The sequence below is a fragment of the Podarcis vaucheri genome (genome assembly GCF_965113315.1).
Source record: "Podarcis vaucheri genome assembly, chromosome: 7".
Taxonomy (NCBI): Eukaryota; Metazoa; Chordata; class Lepidosauria; order Squamata; family Lacertidae; genus Podarcis; species Podarcis vaucheri.
Window position 1 is genome coordinate 29,998,773 of NC_138765.1, and position 20,806 is coordinate 30,019,578.

The 20,806-nt window shown below is 44.1% G+C and overlaps 1 protein-coding gene across 1 annotated transcript in view; it reads right to left on the bottom strand.

Annotated features, from left to right (window-relative positions):
• Positions 1–1,783: 1,783 nt before the first annotated feature.
• The window catches only part of SELENON (selenoprotein N), a 29,175-nt gene continuing 10,152 nt past the window's right edge, over positions 1,784–20,806 (bottom strand). Inside the window, exons 3-12 of the mRNA XM_082231682.1 lie at positions 16,385–16,515; positions 15,817–16,029; positions 14,661–14,785; positions 13,454–13,591; positions 11,915–11,996; positions 10,986–11,174; positions 9,520–9,625; positions 9,174–9,286; positions 8,854–8,955; positions 1,784–7,427 (exon numbers count right to left, since the gene is read on the bottom strand). Coding sequence (XP_082087808.1) covers positions 7,257–7,427; positions 8,854–8,955; positions 9,174–9,286; positions 9,520–9,625; positions 10,986–11,174; positions 11,915–11,996; positions 13,454–13,591; positions 14,661–14,785; positions 15,817–16,029; positions 16,385–16,515 — 1,370 coding nt within the window. The 3' untranslated portion in view covers positions 1,784–7,256. The remainder of the gene's footprint in view (positions 7,428–8,853; positions 8,956–9,173; positions 9,287–9,519; positions 9,626–10,985; positions 11,175–11,914; positions 11,997–13,453; positions 13,592–14,660; positions 14,786–15,816; positions 16,030–16,384; positions 16,516–20,806) is intronic.

Genomic DNA, 20,806 nt, shown 5'->3' on the forward strand with positions numbered 1-20,806 from the left:
ACTTTTACCAGCTCTCTCACCCCAACCATAATATAAGCGCGCTTGCAATTCAGGATAATATTCCGCGCACCACAGAAGCGTTACACCATAATCAATTTGTTGGTCTTTTAAGGTGCCACAGGGTTGTAAACAAGGCTCGTCCTACTCGCAGTAGACCCATCAAAATTAATGGGCAAAACTTAACTTCGATCCATTAATTTCACTGGGTCTACTTGGAGTGGTCGGATACAACCCTTTGTTTTCACTCTTTCAGTGCTACAAATCAATTGTGAGAGGAGGAGTCCCGCAACACAATGTTGCAGCCTGGAGTGTGTTCAATGCCCTCCTCCAGGATATTCCATTCCATTCCCTCCCACCTCACTCAGTCCTGGTTGAACTGCTTGGGGTGTTTCTCCCCTAAAGATTTTTGGAGTTCCCTCAAGTCTGCTGCTACATAAGCAACAGCACTCACACTTGGACATCTGGAATAGAAGGGATGCTATGAAATTGGTCTTTTTGTGATCCTCCAATCTACTGAAATCTGTGAGACTTCTTAATAAACATGCATAGGATTTGGGTGCACAGCGGAAAAATAGATCTGCAGCTTCACTTTATGGGCCAGTCCACAGATGTACAGTAGCTTTTCCTGCCCTCCTTTGCAGTTAAGAAACCACTTTCCCTCTGCTCTCATCTCCCGTGGGATGTAGCTTACTCTATACCATGGGTAGGCAAACTAAGGCCCGGGGGCTGGATGTGATCCAACTGCCTTCTCAATCTGGTCCGCGGACGGTCCGTGAATCAGTGTGTTTTTACATGAGTAGAATGTGCCCTTTTATTTAAAATGCATCTCTGGGGTATTTGTGGGGCATAGGAATTTGTTCATCCCCCCCCCCAATATAGTCCGGCCCCCCACAAGGTCTGAGGAGCAGTGGACCGGCTCCTTGCTGAAAAAGTTTGCTGACCCCTACTGTATACAAGCAGGAAATGAAGATCAGAATGAGGTGGTAGAGTTATGGCAGAGTGAACTTTCCCACTTCCCACGGTAGATAATGCCATCTTTTAGTGTTCTGCCGTACAAATCAAGCAATTCCCTGCAAGTAGAAAACCAGCACAGCATGAGGTGATCTGGATTAAACAAACAAACAAACAAACAAACAAACAAACAAACAAACTCCTTTATGTGCTAGTTGTTTACACGGAGGAGCATTCAAAAATGTAATCATGTACCTATAGCCCAATCCCCTATTGCAGCATTTTGTTGCCTCATTCCACTTCCATGTATAGGCCAACTTCAGCTGGAGTATTCAGGCCCATGTGGGAGTCACGTTGCATCTACTGTGTGTCTGCTGCCCCTGAAAAATTAAACTGCCAGGAATAATTTGGGTAAGACACACAAGACTCTGGCAATATGTAACAGCCCCCTATGAATTTATTTATTGCATTTTTAAAAAGCTCTGACATCACTCACATATACAGTGGTACCTCGGGGTTAAGTACTTAATTTGTTCCGGAGGTCCGTTCTTAACCTGAAACTGTTCTTAACCTGAAGCACCACTTTAGCTAATGGGGCCTCCTGCTGCTGCCGCGCCGCCAGAGCACGATTTCTGTTCTCATCCTGAAGCAAAGTTCTTAACCCAAGGTACTACTTTCGGGTTAGCGGAGTCTGTAACCTGAAGCATATATAACCCGAGGTACCACTGTACATCTTCCACTGTATGCTTAAATGTTGGCCTTGCCATTCCCTTTAAAAAAATTCAAATATAATGTATATTGGCACTGTATCAAAACATAAAGCACACACAAATTGGGTTCTCAATTTTTATTACTCAAAAAAGTAAACAAAGCTGCAATATACTGAGGACATTCCATACAAGAATATACTCATAAAGTTTTGCTAGAGCATTTAACAAATTGGCTGAACTGGACGGCATGTTACTATACACACTTGTATTAGTGAAATGTGTGCTTAGGTATTGAAACACATATGTCTTTTTAAAATTTTTTAAAAAGAAGTATGTTGCAGGTACACATATTTCTTTATGGTGTACTGAATAATTATAAGAATTCAATACACCAGTTTAGTTTCAGAGTGACCAAAACACATTTAGGATCTGGAGTGGGGAGGAGTGCCACAGGTTAAGATAATAAATATATGGATTACATCAGTTAGTTAAAAAAATATCAAGTTTAAAAATAAGTAGATCATCACATTACTGACCACGTATTTTCTGTATTTTAATTCTTAAAATTTCTTCAATACTGCTACAAAAAAACTACCCACAATTGTCCTCTAATATAATTTATGACTAGTAACACTGATTAGGTCTGAAACATTCCCAATGTAATAGAGAGTGTACAGCATCGGAGAAAGCTCACGTCTTAAATGAATCCTCTATTATGTAAATGTTTAGCAAACGAAAAACAAAACACACACATTTTTTAAAGTAAACATTTTAAAAAAGAAGAGAGCAAAATCACAGGGGTTCCTTTTCTCCAACAGACAACTGTCAAAAATCAGGCATAACCCACACTTGATTTAAGATCATACCATCACAAAGTACAGATGAACAGGGAGAAAATGTAACAAACACCTAAATTTTCCTCTCTTTGGAGTTATCAAAATATTTATAAAATTCTTGAAATATAGAGATAATATGAAAAAAGTTGGCAACATTTTTTTAAAAAGTTAAGACACAACTTTTGCTTGAAGTCCATGGCTTGAAAACTAGAATGGGTTAGCATCGCCAGGTGCAAAACAGGGCAAGGCTCCTGCACCTTGAATAGCGGCGTAGAAGAAAGAATTGTCATTGGTCCTGGCTTGCACGACAAGCTGAACCTGCTGCAGTTCTCTCTACCGCACACTGAAAGTGCAGGAGCCCTGCTCTCTTTTGTATTGGACACCCTGGAATAGATGAAATGGTTAGACTTAGCGTTTTACAATGCAATTCTATTACATGTCTTCTCAGGAGTCCTTATGCATTCAGGGAGACTCACTCCTCCTAGGTCCACTGACTCATTGTTATTAAAGGAGTCTTTATAATCCTTGCTTTTGGATCAAAGCCCTTCCAAGGCCCCTTGGCATAGCAGCCTTCACCAACCTGCTGGGCATTGTAGTCCAAAACAGCTGGAAGGTGCCAAGCTGGCAAAGGCCAGCATATATATAAAGGCCAGCAACAATAGCAGCCTTTCTAGACAGACGGCCAGTTCTTAGGGAGGCATTAGATTGCTTTTGTTTGCTAGGGTTTTCTTTATTTGCACAGACCATAGCAAATGAAGAGGGAGATCTTTATTCAGCAGTCAAAGCTCTTGGTAATCTAATCAGAAGAGTAGGACAAAGTTTAAACAACAACAACACTTTTCTAATCAAGAAACTCAGCAGTTGGGTTTATTAATTTACAGCACAGTCCTACAGAAGTAAGCCCCACCAAGTTCAATGGGGCTTGTTCCCAGGTAAGTGGCTACAGGGCTTTAGATGTAAGATTCTGAAGTGGACCTGACAGTAATTGCTTCTTGAACATCAGCTGAATAGCATTCAGAGATAGCCAACTCTTAAATGCTTGAAAATCCAGCCGAAATTGAAAGTGCTCTTTTTTCAAATGAGAAATGCTGATGTTTAGCTATTGGCTCGCTTTCCTATCACTAAGAAAAGCTGCAGAAGGCAATTGAAGAATAATGCTGTTGAGAAAAATGAATACTGCTTGCAAGCGCCACCCCCCCCCCCACAGAAGTGAATTCTGCAATGTGTTTCTATCACATCAGTCACTAACGAAGTACAAATCCCACACAAGTTCCCACCCCGCTAAAATTAATGCTGGGAAATGTAATGAGAAGTAGGGAAACGGGACATTCTTCAAACAAACTATTGAACAGGATGCGCTCTCAGGAACATTGTCTGGCTCTTATTAGGCTGTGGCAAGCGGCTGCATTTGATGGTTTCCCACCAACGGCCTCTTTACTCTACCAGCTTGAAAGAGAACCACATCCCAATGGCCAGGAATAATAACAAAAATAATGGGGGAGGGGATACTTTATTTTATAATCAATAGGAGACAAGAAAAGTGCAACCCTCTCCCTTTTGAGGTCCTCCCATTCACCGCCCCCCATAATACCTTTCTAAGTTTGCATCTAGGACTTTGAAACTACTGTATTTTTTGCTCTATAAGATGTACCAGACCACAAGACGCACCTAGTTTTTGGAGGAGGAAAGCAAGAAAAAAAGTATTCTGAATCTCAGAAGCCAGAACAGCAAGAGGGATTGCTGCGCAGTGAAAGCAGCAATCCCTCTTGCTGTTCTGGCTTCTGTGATAGCTGCGCAGCCTGCATTCGCTCCATAAGATGCACACACATTTCCCCTTACTTTTTAGGAGGGAAAAAGTGAGTCTTATAGAGCAAAAAATACGGTATTTGACGATCTCCTTGATGCTTCTTTTAAAGGAAAAATGTTGTAAACACTGGAGATTGCACAAGCAGCTGTACAATATTATTTCCAGAGGAAAATATCAGAACGCTCCAAGCTTGCAGCAACCAAGCAAAATATGAGAAACAATACTCGAGACAAGCCTGACATTTCACGGTTGAAGGAGAACTATGGCAGACTTCGTGCAATCTTGACCAAAAGCTGCTCTCTCTAAACTGCAATTGCCTGTTCAAAGTGATGGGTTTCCATTCTCAGATTTACAGCTCCTCTCTCCCCCACTACCCTAGGCTGTTTACTGGTATGTATCAGATCATGTTAAAGCTTTTACATCAGTGCATTTCAAATTTCTTAGCTGCAGGGATCCCTTCTTACAGCAACTGATCTGCAAAGGAGCCCCTGCACATCTGTCTGGAGCCCCTGCCTATTGATGAGGAGGCTGGGAAGTGTTCTAGGGCAGACACAGGCAAGGCTATGCTAGGCCTGCTGGTTTCACCACAGCCTGTCTGAACTGAGAGTGGAGCTTAGTCTACATTTGTACTCCTTGTCTGTGCACTGTACTGGAAGTCTGGGTAGTGATGCCCAAGCAGTCTCTCAGGGATGCTTCTCTGCCATTTGTTGTTGTTGTTTAGTTGTTTAGTAATGTGTGACTCTTCATGACCCCATGGACCAGAGCACGCCAGGCACTCCTGTCTTCCACTGCCTGCCGCAGCTTGGTCAAACTCATGTTCGTAGCCTCAAGAACACTGTCGAACCATCTCGTCCTCTGTCGTCCCCTTCTTCTCCTTGTGCCCTCCATCTTTCCCAACATCAGAGGAACTGCAGATAAACATTCCTGGATTTCCTAAGATCAGTCTGAAGACCATCACATTACAGGCAACTCCCCTCTTATGCGGGCATAACGTTCAAAGGCACTGCACACCGAAGTGAAATTGCATATATTGGGAACACCGTTGAAAAAGCCTGCAAACACCACAACTGCTCCCTCCAGACTTCCTTGCTCAAACTCCCAACTCTCCACAGCCCTTAAAGGTCGGTGCAAGGGCTCCTGGGATTGTATTTGCAAAGGCCTGTGGGATTGCTTGACACTGTTTTCGTGCTGTATTTGCAATTTTCATATTCTTTTAGGGCCGTTTTTGCCTCTTTTCATGCCACTTCCAGGTTCGCAGCTATGCGTGCATGCGTTGTTGTGCATGCCTCGAATGCACGTAAATGGGGAGTTGCCTGTATATGAAAATAAATTTGGAAGGTCTGCCTTCAGCCTTTTGGTATGTCAGTTTGCATTTCTTAGTGCAGAAAGTATTGATCTGATGTGCAGAGATCTTTCCTATTCTAATTAATTCCACAGGGTTCTGGAAGCTTCTCTGTGTGAAAGAAGCAAGCAGAAGGTTCGTGATGTTTGGGTTATTCCTCCAGAGAAGCTGAGTCCTCTCCCTACCAGAAGTTAGTGCAGTGGCTCCACCCCACCAGGCAAGCCACTTCTGTGTAGGAAGGAGCTGCAACTCACATGTATTGCAGGCAGCACAGAAAGGCTGGCTCTGAAATGAAAAGAACTGCTTAGATCCAATTCTTCTCCCTGTACGTGCAAAGTGGCATTACTGTATGGACGGCATCGTATGGCAAAGAAGAAAAGCCATCTTGGGATAAATAGCCCCATTTTAGAACACTCTGCAGGCCCAGGATTATGGGCATGGCAACCATGTGATTGTGACTCAGAACAAACTCTGCGGTGGGGGGAAAAATCAGTTATGTAAAATCACCCTTAAACATGATTTAGGTTTGGACAGTGACATGATTACTGTGAACGCAGCCCCCTAAAACTGTATGTGCTTTAGGAAAGAGCAACTGGTTTTTCTTGACTTGAAGTCACAATGATGAAAATGCATAGGATCAGCAGCTGGAAGCCCTAGGACAAAATCTGGCCCCCGGAGGGGTCTGCAGAGCCTTTTGTGGCCTGGTTTAACCATGCTAAAACGTTTGTTTTGAAGGTTCCCCCCTCTGTGAAATAGCACCCACCTGAGCAGCCCTCCAGACATCAGTGCGAGTGTAGCAAACACACAGGTCTTGCCTTGTTAGCCAGGAGTGTAGCAAATAACATAGGTGTTGCTTTGGGAAATAACCACAGCCCAGTGGTAGAGCAACTGCTTTCCATACAGCAGGTCCCAGGTTCAATCCCCAGCATCTCCAGGCATGGTTGCGAATGCCCCGCTTACTGAAATCCCAGAGCGCTGCTGCCAGGCAGAGTGGACAATATTGGACCAACGGCCTGACTGTATAAGGCGGCTTCCTAGGCTCCTATACCTATGCTCAGTGGCATCCTTGTAGGCGCTGATCTTGAAGACGCAACCTGCAATCTCCTTAAGTTTGCATCACAACAGTTCAAAAATGTGGAGGCCTTCGCAATGTAAGAGCAATTCAGGGCCATGAATGGGATCAGATGCCAGAGCCAATGCAAAAACATGGTATCCCATTCACAAATCAACAAAGCCTTTTTACTAAGGGAACAGCACCAACTGAATTCAGGCTTTGCATGAGACGCAACCTGCTGACCTCACACACCACAGCCCAGATCTCAGACTTTTGTGCTGCCCTGTTCCCAGTCTCTATTGTTGGCTGCAGGACGATCTGCTTCCAACAACTAGAATAATAATAAGACCAGTCCCTTTCAAAATGGTCCTGAAAATGATTCGTGTAATTGCAGGTGTAGCAGCTTCATATTTTTGAGGGACGCTTACTTGACTGGAGATCTTCCATTCAAGGACAGCACTTTACTATTCAGTACTGCATGAGCTCAAGGCATGCCAGAAACAAGAACTCCTGTGTCTTTGGTGATCAATAGGAGGGCATTGGGTTGCTTCTCTGCTTAGGCCTGCAAGAACGGCTTTGCTCTCTGAAGTCCTTCTTTCAGAAACTGGAGGTAAGTTGCTGTTGAGGGATCTTCAAAACTGGCAGAGAAACTAAAGATGCTGCTCTCAGCTTCTTCGGGCTTCATAGAAGTAATATCCAGGAAGTAGTTGGCATTGATGTGGTGGACCTGGGAAATGGGAGGATGTGTTTAGGAAAAGACCATTCAATCCCTATGTTAGTTTTCTTTTCTCCCAGAAGTCATTGCAGGTGGATGGAGGTTGAAGCCCATTTGCCTTGCCCTCCCAAGGAGCAGGATGCACTGCATTGTTTAAATCTAGCACCTGCTGCTTCAAGGCAAAGGTGGCTGATGCCCTTCAATTTTAAACAGAGGTGGCTGCTGCTGAGGGTGATGAAAAGAGGCCTCCACCTCCTCCTCTTTGGGAGCCACAGGGCAAGGTAAGCCAGCCAGTCCCCAAGCCCCACTTGCCTGTAGTGGCTACTGATAAAGTCTGCTCCCTTCCCCGGCTTTCAAAAATGGAGACAGTGGAAATACATGTATTCCTTTCTCAAATCAACCCCTGATAAAATAAATGGTTTAAGAGGGCAAAAAGTGAACCAGAAATGTGTGCCTGTACAATTTGGCAGAGGGCTTTCTCGGTGGTGGCGCCCACCCTGTGGAACGCCCTCCCATTAGATGTGAAGGAAATAAACTATCTGACTTTTAGAAGACATCTGAAGGCAGCCCTGTTTAGGAAAGTTTTTAATGTTTGAAGTTCTATTCTGTTTTTAATGTTCTGTTGAAAGCCGCCCAGAGTGGCTGGGGAAACCAAGCCAGATGGGTGGGGTAGAAATAATAATAATAATAATAATAATAATAATAATAATAATAATAAGGAGGAGGAGGAGGAGGAGGGAGGTGAAATGTGGAATGTGAAAGATTCTTCAGGGATCCAGGAAAATGCAGAGAAGTGGCCTGAGCAGAGTATGGTTTTAGTAAAACAACTTTTATCAGTAAGTGAGGCCTACCAGAATCTTTCATGGCTGCCTAACCAGATCTGGCTTCTCTGTGTGTAAAGACAGAGAGAAGGAGAGGGAGAGAGCACCTAGCTCCCAAGTAAAGAAAAAATATTTTGGAACTGCTCTGGATATGGGTATTCTAAAAGTTATTTAAAAACATGAAGTGGCCTACTAAACACGAAGCACAGAACTCTCTCCTAAACCTTCATTCAGTCTTATCTCCTTCCCCAAGGTAACATTCTTCAATACCATTTGATACCCATGGAAATATTCTGTGTCTATTAAGAAGCACGCTTTGTGAACCTACCAACTTTTTGTGGACCTTGTTTCCTGAGCTTTTGGAAAGGACAAGAAAAAGTCAATCACTACAAAATGCCCTGACAGCTTCAATCTGTAACTGCCTTGCTTAGCACAAGTACTATGTATTGCTCCAAAATGAAACTGTTTTTCAGCTCTTGAGAGGCAGCTATTAGATGCTCAGCTGCTGCTGCTGCTGCTGCAAGCATATCAGAAGGAGACAACTGCCATCCCCAGCAGACACCACAAATTCATAAAAGAAGGAATTAGCAAAGGAAAAATGGGAGCCAGAGCCCTACCACGGTGCCATTGGGCAGACAGATCATTATCTCCACGGGGAAGTTATACTTTTCAAGGTGCAGGTCTGCGAGTTTGCTGTTGACCTCGTTCTCTCTCTTAGCCTGTGGAAAACAAATCCGTGTCTTAAACTGCTTTCAGTTATAAAAAGCACCCACTTAGTCCAAAATTGACAGCTCTAGTTTCTTTGGATGTCTAGAATAGGCGCTAGTGAGGTTGCTTGTGGGGTTTTGATGCACCCATTCTTGACCTGCCAGCACCACCTTGTATTGACAAGCCAGCACCATTCATTGGCACTAAGCTGGTGCAGCTGAATGCTTACCTGTAATTCCTCCAGCTCCTTCACCAGAGACCATGTGCTGATGAAACTCTCATTCAGGAAGGCGAGGATGGGCGAACTTTCCAGGACTGTTTCCCGGAGAGTTCGCCCTGAACCTGCTCAGAGACAGAAAGAAAAAGGACACTTGCTTGTGGGGAAGGGGGTGGTGAACCCAACAATACATGTTATTATTATATTTTTGTATAATGTATATGTTTATATCTTTTTAATATTTCATATTATGTGAGAAAGGAATAGTACTACTACTACTACTAGTGGCCCTAATATGGATTTGGATTTTTTTACATGTCCTTTAAAAACAAACTGTGATGAGAAATGCCCCTCTTACCTCAGCATGACTGATCATCCAGTGCTCCCCACAACAGTATGGAGTGCACCAGTTTACTCTCAGATTTTGCTCTCTCAAAAGCTTCAGTAAAGGGAAGGTAGGAAACCTTAGACCAAAAGAAGTAACAGAAAAAGTTGAAAACATGAGGGACAGAGCACTTGGTCCGTCCCTCACCAACCTGCTTGCTTGTTTACATTCAATTCCACACACACACACACTCGCACATTAACATTTACCAAAATGCAAACCATACATTTAACATTGATTTCCCTCCCTGCCCCTTCCATGGATGGTTTTGGTTACCCTTTAGAGCTGCATATTCTAGTTATTCTGTATTCTCTCTTTCTCAGTTTTATCTCACTTTACTTTATACTGCTGAATTTACTCTTAATCTTTCTAACGCCTTAATTTGCTTACAATAATTTTTCAAATATTCTACAAATCTTTTCCAATCTTCCTTGAAAGTTCTTTCTTCCTGGTCTCTTATTCTACTAGTTAAACTAGCCATTTCTGAATGCCCCCATCAGTTTCGCCTGCCATTCCTCCTTTGTTGGTATTGTACCCTCCTTCCATTTCTGAGCATTGTACCATTTGTACATGAAAAGATTTTTCTGGTCTCTAGCTACATCTGAGCCAATTCCTTCTTGCCTATGGCTACTAGGCTAGTCCTTAAATACAAAGCTTTATAGCCTATGACAACACTTTTTTTCAAAGTGAGAGATGGGTTAATTACAATCCTTAAAAGGTCAAACAGATGAGCCCCTTTAAGGAAACCCAGGCTTCTTAAGGAAACAGCTAACCATAAACAATTCCTTCAAACTGCACATTTTTTCACAAGCTGCTTTTACTATACTCTGCCCCCCCTCAACCCCCCCCCCCACATTTTTCAGCTGATTAATTAGATGTGGAAGGGTAGTTCTGGTTGCTGGCTGAATGAGAATAGCATTCAACAGCTCATGCTATAAATTTGCTCTTTGTTTCAACTCCCACAAGCCACACATATCTTGTGTTTCCTGCTGATAAGGGAAGTACAGTGCTAAGCCTGCTGGGTGTCCTGCTCTGCTTGCAGCAGAAAAATGCCCTCCAAGACACCTCCATCACTTTCATCTTTTTAAAACGGCACCAGGGACTTAAGATAACAGGAAGGATGAACAATGCAGCACTTAAGGTCCTGCCTGTGCCCTAAGAAACCTGGTTCCGGTCAGAATATTCCTCTGTGGTCTCTGCCAACATTTGCATTCATCCATCAAAAGGATGTACTGTACAGTCATTTAAAAGATCCCAGAGTCTTGGATAGAACTGCTGTGATGCTGTGTTAGCAGACATCAGTAACTGCAGAGCCTGCTCACTTTCACAACCACCAAATCAAGCTGGGGAGGCTCTCTGCATTTAGCCCTTCCATACATGAGTGCTGGCAGAATATCTTAATCACGTTGAAGGGGATGCAAGGTAGGCTCTTTCCATACTTTCTTAAATGGATACATGGCAACTTCCAGTTTGCCGGCAGCCTCTTCCCAGCTTATTTCTCGCTGCCAGGTGATCTCTTCAAATATGAACTGAATTGGTTCTCCTTCTGAGTCTCTGCTGTCAATCACGTTCCCGTTTTCGTCGTGAATCACGGAAGGGACCGAGGGCCCCAAAGACTCAAGTTCCATCTGCAAGACAGAAGGCACTTAACTCTCAGTGAACATGCAATGGTCTCTAGAAAACAGACAGCGCTATAGAGATTTCACATGCAGGGATGTGGAATGCAGACTAGAGCCACGGTGGGTAGACATTGGGTTTGTGGGATCTACTTCACATTTTTCTTTTTACTAGATTCCTTGAGGTTCAACTGAGCCAGGTGCCAAATAAATATGATTGGAATTACAGAATTCTGAGCCCAGAATTTGTTTTCTATTCAAAAAATCCACTTCTGCTTACCAGTTTTTCTCCCACTTCAGCTGTTTAACGGGGGTGGGGGGTGGGGATTGCCATTGTTAAATAATTTGGGGTCAGAAATCATTGCCAATCTACTTCAAATCACTTAAAGATCTACCAGCAGATCCTAAGCTACTGTCCATTCCTAAAAGGCTAGAAGATAGGTTGCAACCATCTATTTGCTATTTATTTATTCAACTTCTAAGCCACTTTTCATCACTGTGATCCCAGGGTAGTCTACAATGTAAACTTCAAAGCAATGTAATATTTAAGAATGAATCATTACCAACCACTATCAATAGCCACTCCTTCTACTCAACAAAATTTCCTGCAAAAACCAAGGAGACAATGAAACTTTTCGCTTTATACTCTTTGGAATACAATACAAATCAGGCATGAAAATGTATAAGATGGAATCAGTCAGTACTGTAAATACAGCGGCACAGACAGTCCAAATGCGATTCTTGCTACTGACCTGAGGCAAGTATCCAATATCTACTTCCATGTTGCTGCTCTCCAAGGCCCCATAGAGCCACTCCATGTCTACATTGAGAGACCTGGTGAGAAAAAGCCAGAAAAAGTCAGGTGCAGGATATCCACATGTGCTGAAACAATGTTTGTTAATTTTATCAAAATATATTTTATCTCGCTCTTCAGTCTGGAAACCTTCAGGTAGGTTACAATGAATTAACACAATTTGAAAGCAACGATTAAAAAACAACAAACGAAGACCCCAAACACCAGACCTCCCAAGGAAGCAGCATGGAATCAATTTACAGTTAGCTAAATGCCTGCTGAAATAGCCATCTACCTTAGATGGTTATTTTTTAAAGAAATACCTGTGCACCCTGATGGAAGACAGAAGTAGAGAAGCAAGGAGAACATACCATCAGCTACTGAAGGACTATCAGTGGCCTGAGACAATGTTGGGGGCAGTCCAGGGATGGGGAACTTGTGACCCTCCAGATCTTGTTGGGACTCCCAATTCCCACTGGCCCCAGCTAGCATGGGCAATGGCCAGGGATGATGGGAACTGTAGTCCAAAAACAAATAGATGACCATAGGTGCCTCTTCCCTGATGTAGCCCCTCTACTTCTCTTTCTTTATAGCTACTTTAGACATGGGTGTCCCCTGGAGGAAGGTAGAAGCAAGGAAGTCTAGGCCAGGGACCTCACGCCACCAGTTCATTTGGTCTGTTGGCCTAAATTCTATACCATTTGTTTGTATTACTATTTTAAAACCTTAATCGTAAACCACCTTGGGAGAGAAGGGGTATGTAGGTATGTGAAATAAATGAACTGCCAGTAGCAGTACCCAATGCTAGTCCTACTCAGAGAAGACCCATTGAAGTTAATGGACATGAACAACTTAGGTTTATTCATTTCAATGGGTTTACCCTGAGTAGGACTTAGCTGAATGCAACTCCATGCCTTTGCTCCTTGCAAAGAGGCCAGCAGTGGTAAGGCCTGGTTGGCGTCTCTCAGGAGAGCATTCTGCTCACCTAGCAAACCTTAGCTGCCCTGGGGACACAGAGCAGGGCCTCTGGTGCTGACGTAAGCGCATGTGCAGGTTCACTGGGGAAAGAGGAAACGCCTGGTCTCACTGGTACAGCATCTGTTTTGCACGCAGAAAGTCCCAGGTTTGACCCTCAGCATCTTCAAGTAGGGTTGAGGGCGACTGCTGCATGAAACTGGAGAGCCACTGCCAGTCAATACCGACACTACTTAGCTAGGTGGACCAAATGTCTGACTCGGCGTAAGGTGGAGTCTTATATTCCTATCTTGTGTTCTTAAAGAGACAAGCTTTAAATCTATTAAGAACTGAAGCATAAGCCAAGCTGATCTTGTTCTACAAGTGAACAACTTCCAAAACACTTATTATGTAAATCTCAGAAGCCAGACTTTACGTAGAATAATGCAAAATAATCAAATGTGTGGAGCTTGCACGTTCAAGTTAAAAGGCATTTGTGTGTTTGTATCTAATCAGAAGATGTTGGAAGTGGGGCAACCCTCACCTGTTGTTAGGAACAAACAGCTTGAATTCTCGAACGTGGGAGGAGTCCTTGGCGAGGACGACATAGCCTGTGAACTGGGCAGGGGAAAACCAGAACGGGAAATCGGGAGGCTCATTTAGCTGGAACTCTGCATGGATCCTGGAAGAAAATAAGGGAGAATGTCACCAAGCAATTAGGTGTTCTGAGGAAGGCTAAGAAGCCAAGAGCAGGCCCAGCTGCTATGTGGCGAATGGTGTTTGCCATTGAATGAGAGGCCTAGGCTGGGGGCAAAAGCATGGGACCATATCCTAGAGTCCCACACAACTCTCGCCCATAAAGAACACTTTCTCTTCCACCGACATCTGCACATACAGTAGAACTACCTGTATTTACCATATTTGCAGTTCTGCAACAGATTTCTGGATGGGAAGTATGCTTGGTAGCTGCTCTATCATTTGTTGGAAACACTCTAGGCCTCCCTCCTAAGATGGAGCCATCACTATGGTTTGAAGTCTAATTTATCTTTGTAGTGTTCTTGCATCAATATATGAAACTCTGCATCTCACTGGTCGCTTGTATTACATGGGGGCTTGCCATGCCAACGCCAAGCGGCTCCCACAGAGGACACTGCTGATGTGGGGAGTACCCACATGGTCCATGCAACTCCTATGATATTGCTTAACGGCAGCTATAGCACATCACTGTGAGTAAGCTCTAAACCATGGTTTACTGTGCATGAGTTTAATGTCCTGTTTCACTCCTCCCCAAGCTAGGGAGAAATAGCCCATGATTCCTGGGATTTGCACTACAAATAAACCATGACAATAAGCTAGCCCTTGTGGTGTGTTGGAGTGAAACAACCCATGAACCCTGGTTTGGACAGGGAACATGGGTTTGTTTCTCCCAGCACAAGCAAGGAGGAGTGAAGCAAGCCAGTATCTATGCAGAGGGAAGCAGATGTACAAATGTGGCCCATATCAACGCAAGGAAAGCTGATCAAGGAAGAACAACAATTCATGCATTTATGAGCATTTGTACCCTGGCCAAAAAGACTCCCAGAGTGGCTTACATGCAGTCAGTTAAACAAAGCAGTCCCTGCCTGCAGGCTCACAACATAGAAGAAACGGCAAAAAAGGAAAATGGGGCAGGGGAAATGGCAAAGGTTACGCGAAGGTAACATTTACTCAACCAGTCTAACCGCAAGCGTCCTCCCCTTAAGTAATTTTACCTGAAGGCTATCTTATAGTAGAACTCGGCAACAGCTTGGATGCAGGCCATGGCTCCTTGAGGGGCAAACCGAGTTTTCACAAACGGCCGGGGGTGGAACATACTCAAGAGTTTGTGGATGATGACCTATGTTGGGGGGGAAAGTACAGGGGATTACAGCAGGTTGCAGCCAGTGAACCTAAGACCCCAAAACTACTCCCCTTCAAGGCCACGTTCAATAACCACACCTGACTAAGAAAGGTCATCTTCTCTGTTTTCTTAGCCTCTTTCAACCGTTTATAGCCGCTAGCATTCTGAATATTGCTGTTAGTGAGCTTTAACATGTCATACTCCATCTTTCCAGAAAATGGCAGCCAAGGACTGGAAACGGATCTGCTTGTTTTCACTGTTCTGCATAGTTCAGATGCCACTGAACTCAAAATATCACATGCAAGGAAGATCCCTTCACCAATTCCTCTCAAGCCACGTGCTAGAATTGAGTGAACCACCCTGCGCATCTGGGGTGCTCCCAAAAGTGAGTCTAATGCGGAATCAGTGCTGCTCACATTTTTCATAGTGTCCGCACGGCGCTGTTATCCAAATGCCAGCAAGCACTAATATGAGCCCCCAAGAAGTAGAGGCTGTTATCAGAATCCACGTCCTCAAGCATCAAACTAGGGATACAGCAGTTCTGTTAAGTAGATCAGTGCACAGGTGACACTTAACTTACGCTGGGGTTACATTCTGGAGACAGCGCGTAAAGCCAAAATCGCATATAATCAAAGCACATTGGATTCAATGGCAGGTGGGATTGCCAAAGTCAGCCGCCTGTCCCCTTTCCACCCCACTTCTTTCTTTCTTTTTTGCCAAGCACCTAAAACTGAATGTGCACAAGTTCAATGTGTGAAAGTTGAAAGTTACCTGTACCTGTACAAAGAATATCTACTTTGAATATAGTAATGGGCTCTCTTACTCGTTTGTGTCTTCACCATAGCTGAGCTGCGTCCCACTTTTTACCATGCTATCTTATAGCTGCAGACGGCTTTTGGCCAAGCAATAAAGATTTAGATGGGATTGCAAGGAGGCCGTCTATGAAGCACTCTGAACACTCAAAACACGATCCATTGTTACTACTCCCTAGCCTTCCAATTGGTGACCATGATGAACACTTCGCCTACCTCTTTCCCCTTGGGGGCCGGAGGGTAGAAACGGTTGTTGGGAAGGTACCCAGTAAAGATGTTCAGCTCACTGGGAATCACCCACCAAGGATCAGCAAGTTCCAGTTTATTCTTTGGCGGAAGGAAGGCCTTGAATTGCTGGGCGAACATCAAGCTCAGAGGGGAAGCCGGAGTCGTCCAGTTGCGAAGCCCAGAAAGGGCAATGTGAGAAATCTGCAGAGCCAGAGAGACACGTTAGGAAGCAGCCCTGTGAAGCCTCTTCCACTTTAGGAGGCTGACGGATCACAAGACATTCAGTTATTACACTATTGCGCCATACTTAAGCTTTCTTAACCACGGTTTGGTGCAATGCCTGAACAAAGCTATTACTAGAAGGAAAGACTGCCTAGCACTTTATTTTGCATTCCCAGTTACAGCAATATACCATAATTGGACCAAAAGAAAAACAAGCACACATTTAATTCATTGACCTGATGGTTAAAACTGGACCAGCCTTCATATCAATCCTGCTTCTAGTTGACTGATCTACTGATTAAAACTTGCAGCACTAATTAAATGTGATACTCACTCCAAGGAAACCGTCTTTGCTCTTTGTCATTGTGTCCATAAGCAAGGGCTGGAATTTTGCAATGATAGAAAGAGTCTCCCCATTGGGATCCAATATCTCTTCTTCCTCAATCCCAGTTACTGGAGCAATGCCTGAAAACAGATCAAGGGTTACAAGGTTTATGTAAGCATTTCATTAACATAGGACTCAGCTACATTGGCAAAGAAAAAGCGCTTTATATGTGTTGTAGGTGCATTATAACGCTGTGGCACCAGATGGCGTTGTGGAGTTCTGTTTTTGCTAACCCGATTTCTCATACAAAGTTTACAACATGTTTAAATGAAATGCTTCTTCGATGTGTCTAGATCCATCCATAGGGTTATTATTAACATAATGTTATCGGTGGCCTACAAATCCAATTGAAGAAGTAACCATCCAAATTACATTAAGAAAAAAACACCCTGCCACAGTGAATCTATTATAGCTCCTATTGCATTGAAAACTGCAAGTTCCACTATTTAAATTACTGAAAGAAAATACTATTTCGCCCCAATGCATATAACATTTTTCATGTGGATTATTATACTGCAGCTTGTGACTTAAAATCATTAAGTATTCTTAATATTAATGATTGCTTATAAAACTACAGCATAAAAAATAAATAAATCCATTCATTTGTATGCATGCCACTGCTATGAAAATACAATTACTATATTAATTAAATAGATACGCGAATAAGAAAAAGCTATACAAAAATTTTGCTCAACTTTTAATAACCCAGTATTACTTTAAACCTGGCACTGGCTTACCTGTGAGATCTCCTTATCCCTTTTATGCCCATTTGGCTATTTCAATTTTCAGAACTGGCACTGCTGCGGAGGCTATATAATACTCTTTTCTCATTTGTAAGAAATCGATATTTCATTGTGGCAGAACCTACACTTTGGAACTCCCTGACTAATGATATCAGGCTGGTCATCTTCACTTTACTCTTTCAGGCCCCTGCTAAAGACATTTATGTTTAGAGGAGCCTATTCAGGTATCTAGAATGCTGGTGAGTTTCTTAGTTTATTACAAGTCTCAAATTCCTAAGCGTTTTCAGCAACTGTTGTACAGTAACTGTTTTTACCAGCAATTTTATTCCTTTATTCTTTCTGTAAACTTTGAGGTTTTTTATTTTTCTAATCAAACGGTATATAAATTTTATGAAATAAATTAAACCAAGCGTCTTCCATATATAGTGAAACTTTCAGCGCATTTAAGTCTGCACATCCCCTACCAGTCTGTATGCCTCCTGCACTGTTTTCATTTCACTCTGATATGAACCAGCTTGGTTTTTCTACAACTCTATAATAATAGCAATAAGAAGAATTTATTATAATAATTATTATTATTACAGCACCCTTTATGACCATGCAAATTGGAATGAAGCATTCCGGAAAGAAATGGGCTCAATAAAAATATAATTTTACTTCCTCTGTCTCTTATCCCAGCTCTACGCATTCAGATATACTCTTGGTCCTGCAGAAAGCTGTAATTTCCCCTGCACTGCCTTTTCTGTGCTATCCCCAATGGAGTCAGATAGCAAACACTGAGAAGCTCTGCCTGAGAAGCTGAATTCATGGATGCATCACAAAAAATGCGAGGCATTGTACAACTGGAAACCACACAGGCCCTGCTAAAAGGTAAATAAAAGACACTTTAGGGAGGAAAGAAAGGAAAGTAAAAATAAAATACAGTGGTACCTCGGGTTAAGAACTTAATTTGTTCCGGAGGTCCATTCTTAACCTGAAACTGTTCTTAACCTGAGGTACCACTTTAGCTAATGGGGCCTCCCGCAGCTGCTGCTGCGCCGCCCCCGCGTGATTTCTGTTCTCATACTGAAGCCAAGTTCTTAACCCGAGAGGTACTATTTCTGGGCTAGCAGAGTCTGTAACCTGAAGTGTCTGTAACCTGAGGTACCACTGTAAAAGGCAGGAAGGTTCCTCTCTCATAATTCTAGCTCTCAGGACTATCCAATGAAGCCAGATGCCGGAAGGTTCAGGACAGACAAACACAGCGCTTCCTTAAACTGTGGAATTTTCTTCCCTGAGATGCCCTGATGGGGGGCCACCTGCTTAGATGACTTCAAAAGAGAATCAGTCAAATTCAGAGGGTAATGCTAATGGCTACTAGCCACAACGGCTACAAACGACCTCCTCTGTATGCCTTCTATTGAGGCTCACAAGGGGGAGAGTTGCAGATACATTCAGGTCCTGCTGGAGGGCTTCCCATGGAGGCACCTGGTTGGCCACTGTGAGAACAGGATGCTGGACTAGATAGGCCATTGGCCCCACCCAGCAGGACACTTCTTATGTTCCTATGAAGGAGAATCAACTGGCAGAAACCAGGGTGAATAGTTGTCAAGACAGGTCAACGGAAGGGCCTTGCTTTCTTTGCCTCTCACCCAGATGGTGGTAGCAGCTGTCTGGGGTCCAAGAGGGAAGGGACTGGATGGCAGCTAGGCTAGGCAGAACAATATAAGCAGCCTTAGTCTCCCCCTGCCCCTGCTGCACCCTAGAACGACTGGCCATTGAAAGACTGTTTGAGGATGGGTTTTTCTGTGTTACATGATGACAGAGACATGTTGAAGACATAGGCTGAACTGGTGTGGGTTCGTGGTGATTGCACCAATGCTCGCCTGCATGCCTAGTTTGCAAGACGATGCAACCCACACGTCTTCATAAAGGCATCACGCTTTCACTTCACCACAAGCACAACTAAACGCAAACACGCTCGGCCCACATTCCTACTACTAAGGTGTATCGTTGGCCCTAAGGCTGGGAAGGATGAAGAGCAAAACGAAGCATCCAGCTGAGCAGTTCTATCTCCGTGCAGCAGGGGGCACCAACAGACCGCCAGCAACTCCTTTGCATTCTGCTTTGAACAAGGCTCTTTCATTTCTTGTGCATGTTCTCAGCTTGAGTGTGCAAAAGCACACACCGTTTCTGTGAACCGCTGCCGTTCTGCTACATTCCCCAAGCGGGCATATCAAGGCTGTGACTGGCAAGGAGAGATCTGTGGGCAAGCATACAGTCTGTACTCTAATTCCAGGCAGCCACTTTTCCTACCCCTGGCTGCAAGCAGGAGGAACCACTTTGTCCCTAGCGGCTAAGTTTTTCAGCCTGGGGAGGGGGCAAACAATGTGCTGCCAGCTCCTGAGGAGTTTGGCTGGGAAGAGCCTGATCTCCCAGGATGACTAAACTGGTCGCTGCTGTGTTGGGTCATGCCCACAGAGCCCCTGTTTCTGCTCTTTGTCTGACACGACAGCGCAGGGGCAGAAATGTTCGTGCTCTTGCAGGGACAATAGGCAGCCAGCTGTGAGGACTGCAGAACCCACACCGGTGTCACAATCCCCTTTATCTGCTCTGCAGATGGGCAGGAAACAAGGGCTGCCTGAGTCCCACTCCCCTCTGCGCTGGCTGTGAGAGCAATCGGGAGGGCTGCCCAAGCGAGCCCCATCAAGCCCACAAGTAACCAGCAGGTGGAAGCGCCGCAATTTCTGTATGCAAAAAGATCCCCGAGATTGCTTGCGTCTCGCCACCCGCCGGCTCTCTGGTCACATTACTGCAGAGCAGTATCTCTTGCATTCAGCTGCTCTGAATCCCCTTTAAGCCCCAGACAAAGCCAACGCGTGCAGTTCTGCAAGTCCGACAATAGGAACCGCAGATTTAGAAAAATTGCCCTTTGTGAAAGAGGCATCTGGTGCATAAGCCTTTCGAAAAACACAGAAAGCTTAGCAGCCTTTCGTTGTGTAAATCAGTCTAGGGCTTGAGCAAAGAGAATTAAGGCAAGAGCAGTTGTGTGCTGGGGGCAGCGAACACCCACCCCACCCACCCACCCGCCAAGAGATCTCCAGTTTTTATATGCTTATGATCTTTGTTTTCCCAAGAAAACACCAAGAGGCAGGTCATTTGCACACCCAAGGGGGACTTCAAGATGGCACACTTTTCAAAACAGTCTCTGCAAAGACCTGAAACTCATTTGGGTCACCTGGCTGCTCTTGGTGCTTAATGGAGCTGCACGGGTTGCTAGGAGGTCCCTGAGTAGCTCCAGAAGAAACATGGAATGGTTGCTGCGTTGCTATCAGCAGATGCTTTCAGGTAGTCATCAATGCTTCCTGGACATTGGGCGTCCCTTTAGATTATGCTGCTTAACAGTGCAAGCCTATGCATTTCCAGCTCAGCGAGGCTTCCTCCAAGCTCAGCGTACATAGGATTGCCGCCTAAGCCATGCAAATAGCTATGGTACTCACACACAATGAAAGCAGAGCTTAGCTAAAGTTACTGGTTTTTTAAAAAAATAGTTCCATTGGTTCCCAAAAAGAAAAACAAAACAACTTCCCCTTCTTAGTGACTTTTGCCATTCCTTTCTGCCCAGATGTTGACTTATTAATCTATTGTT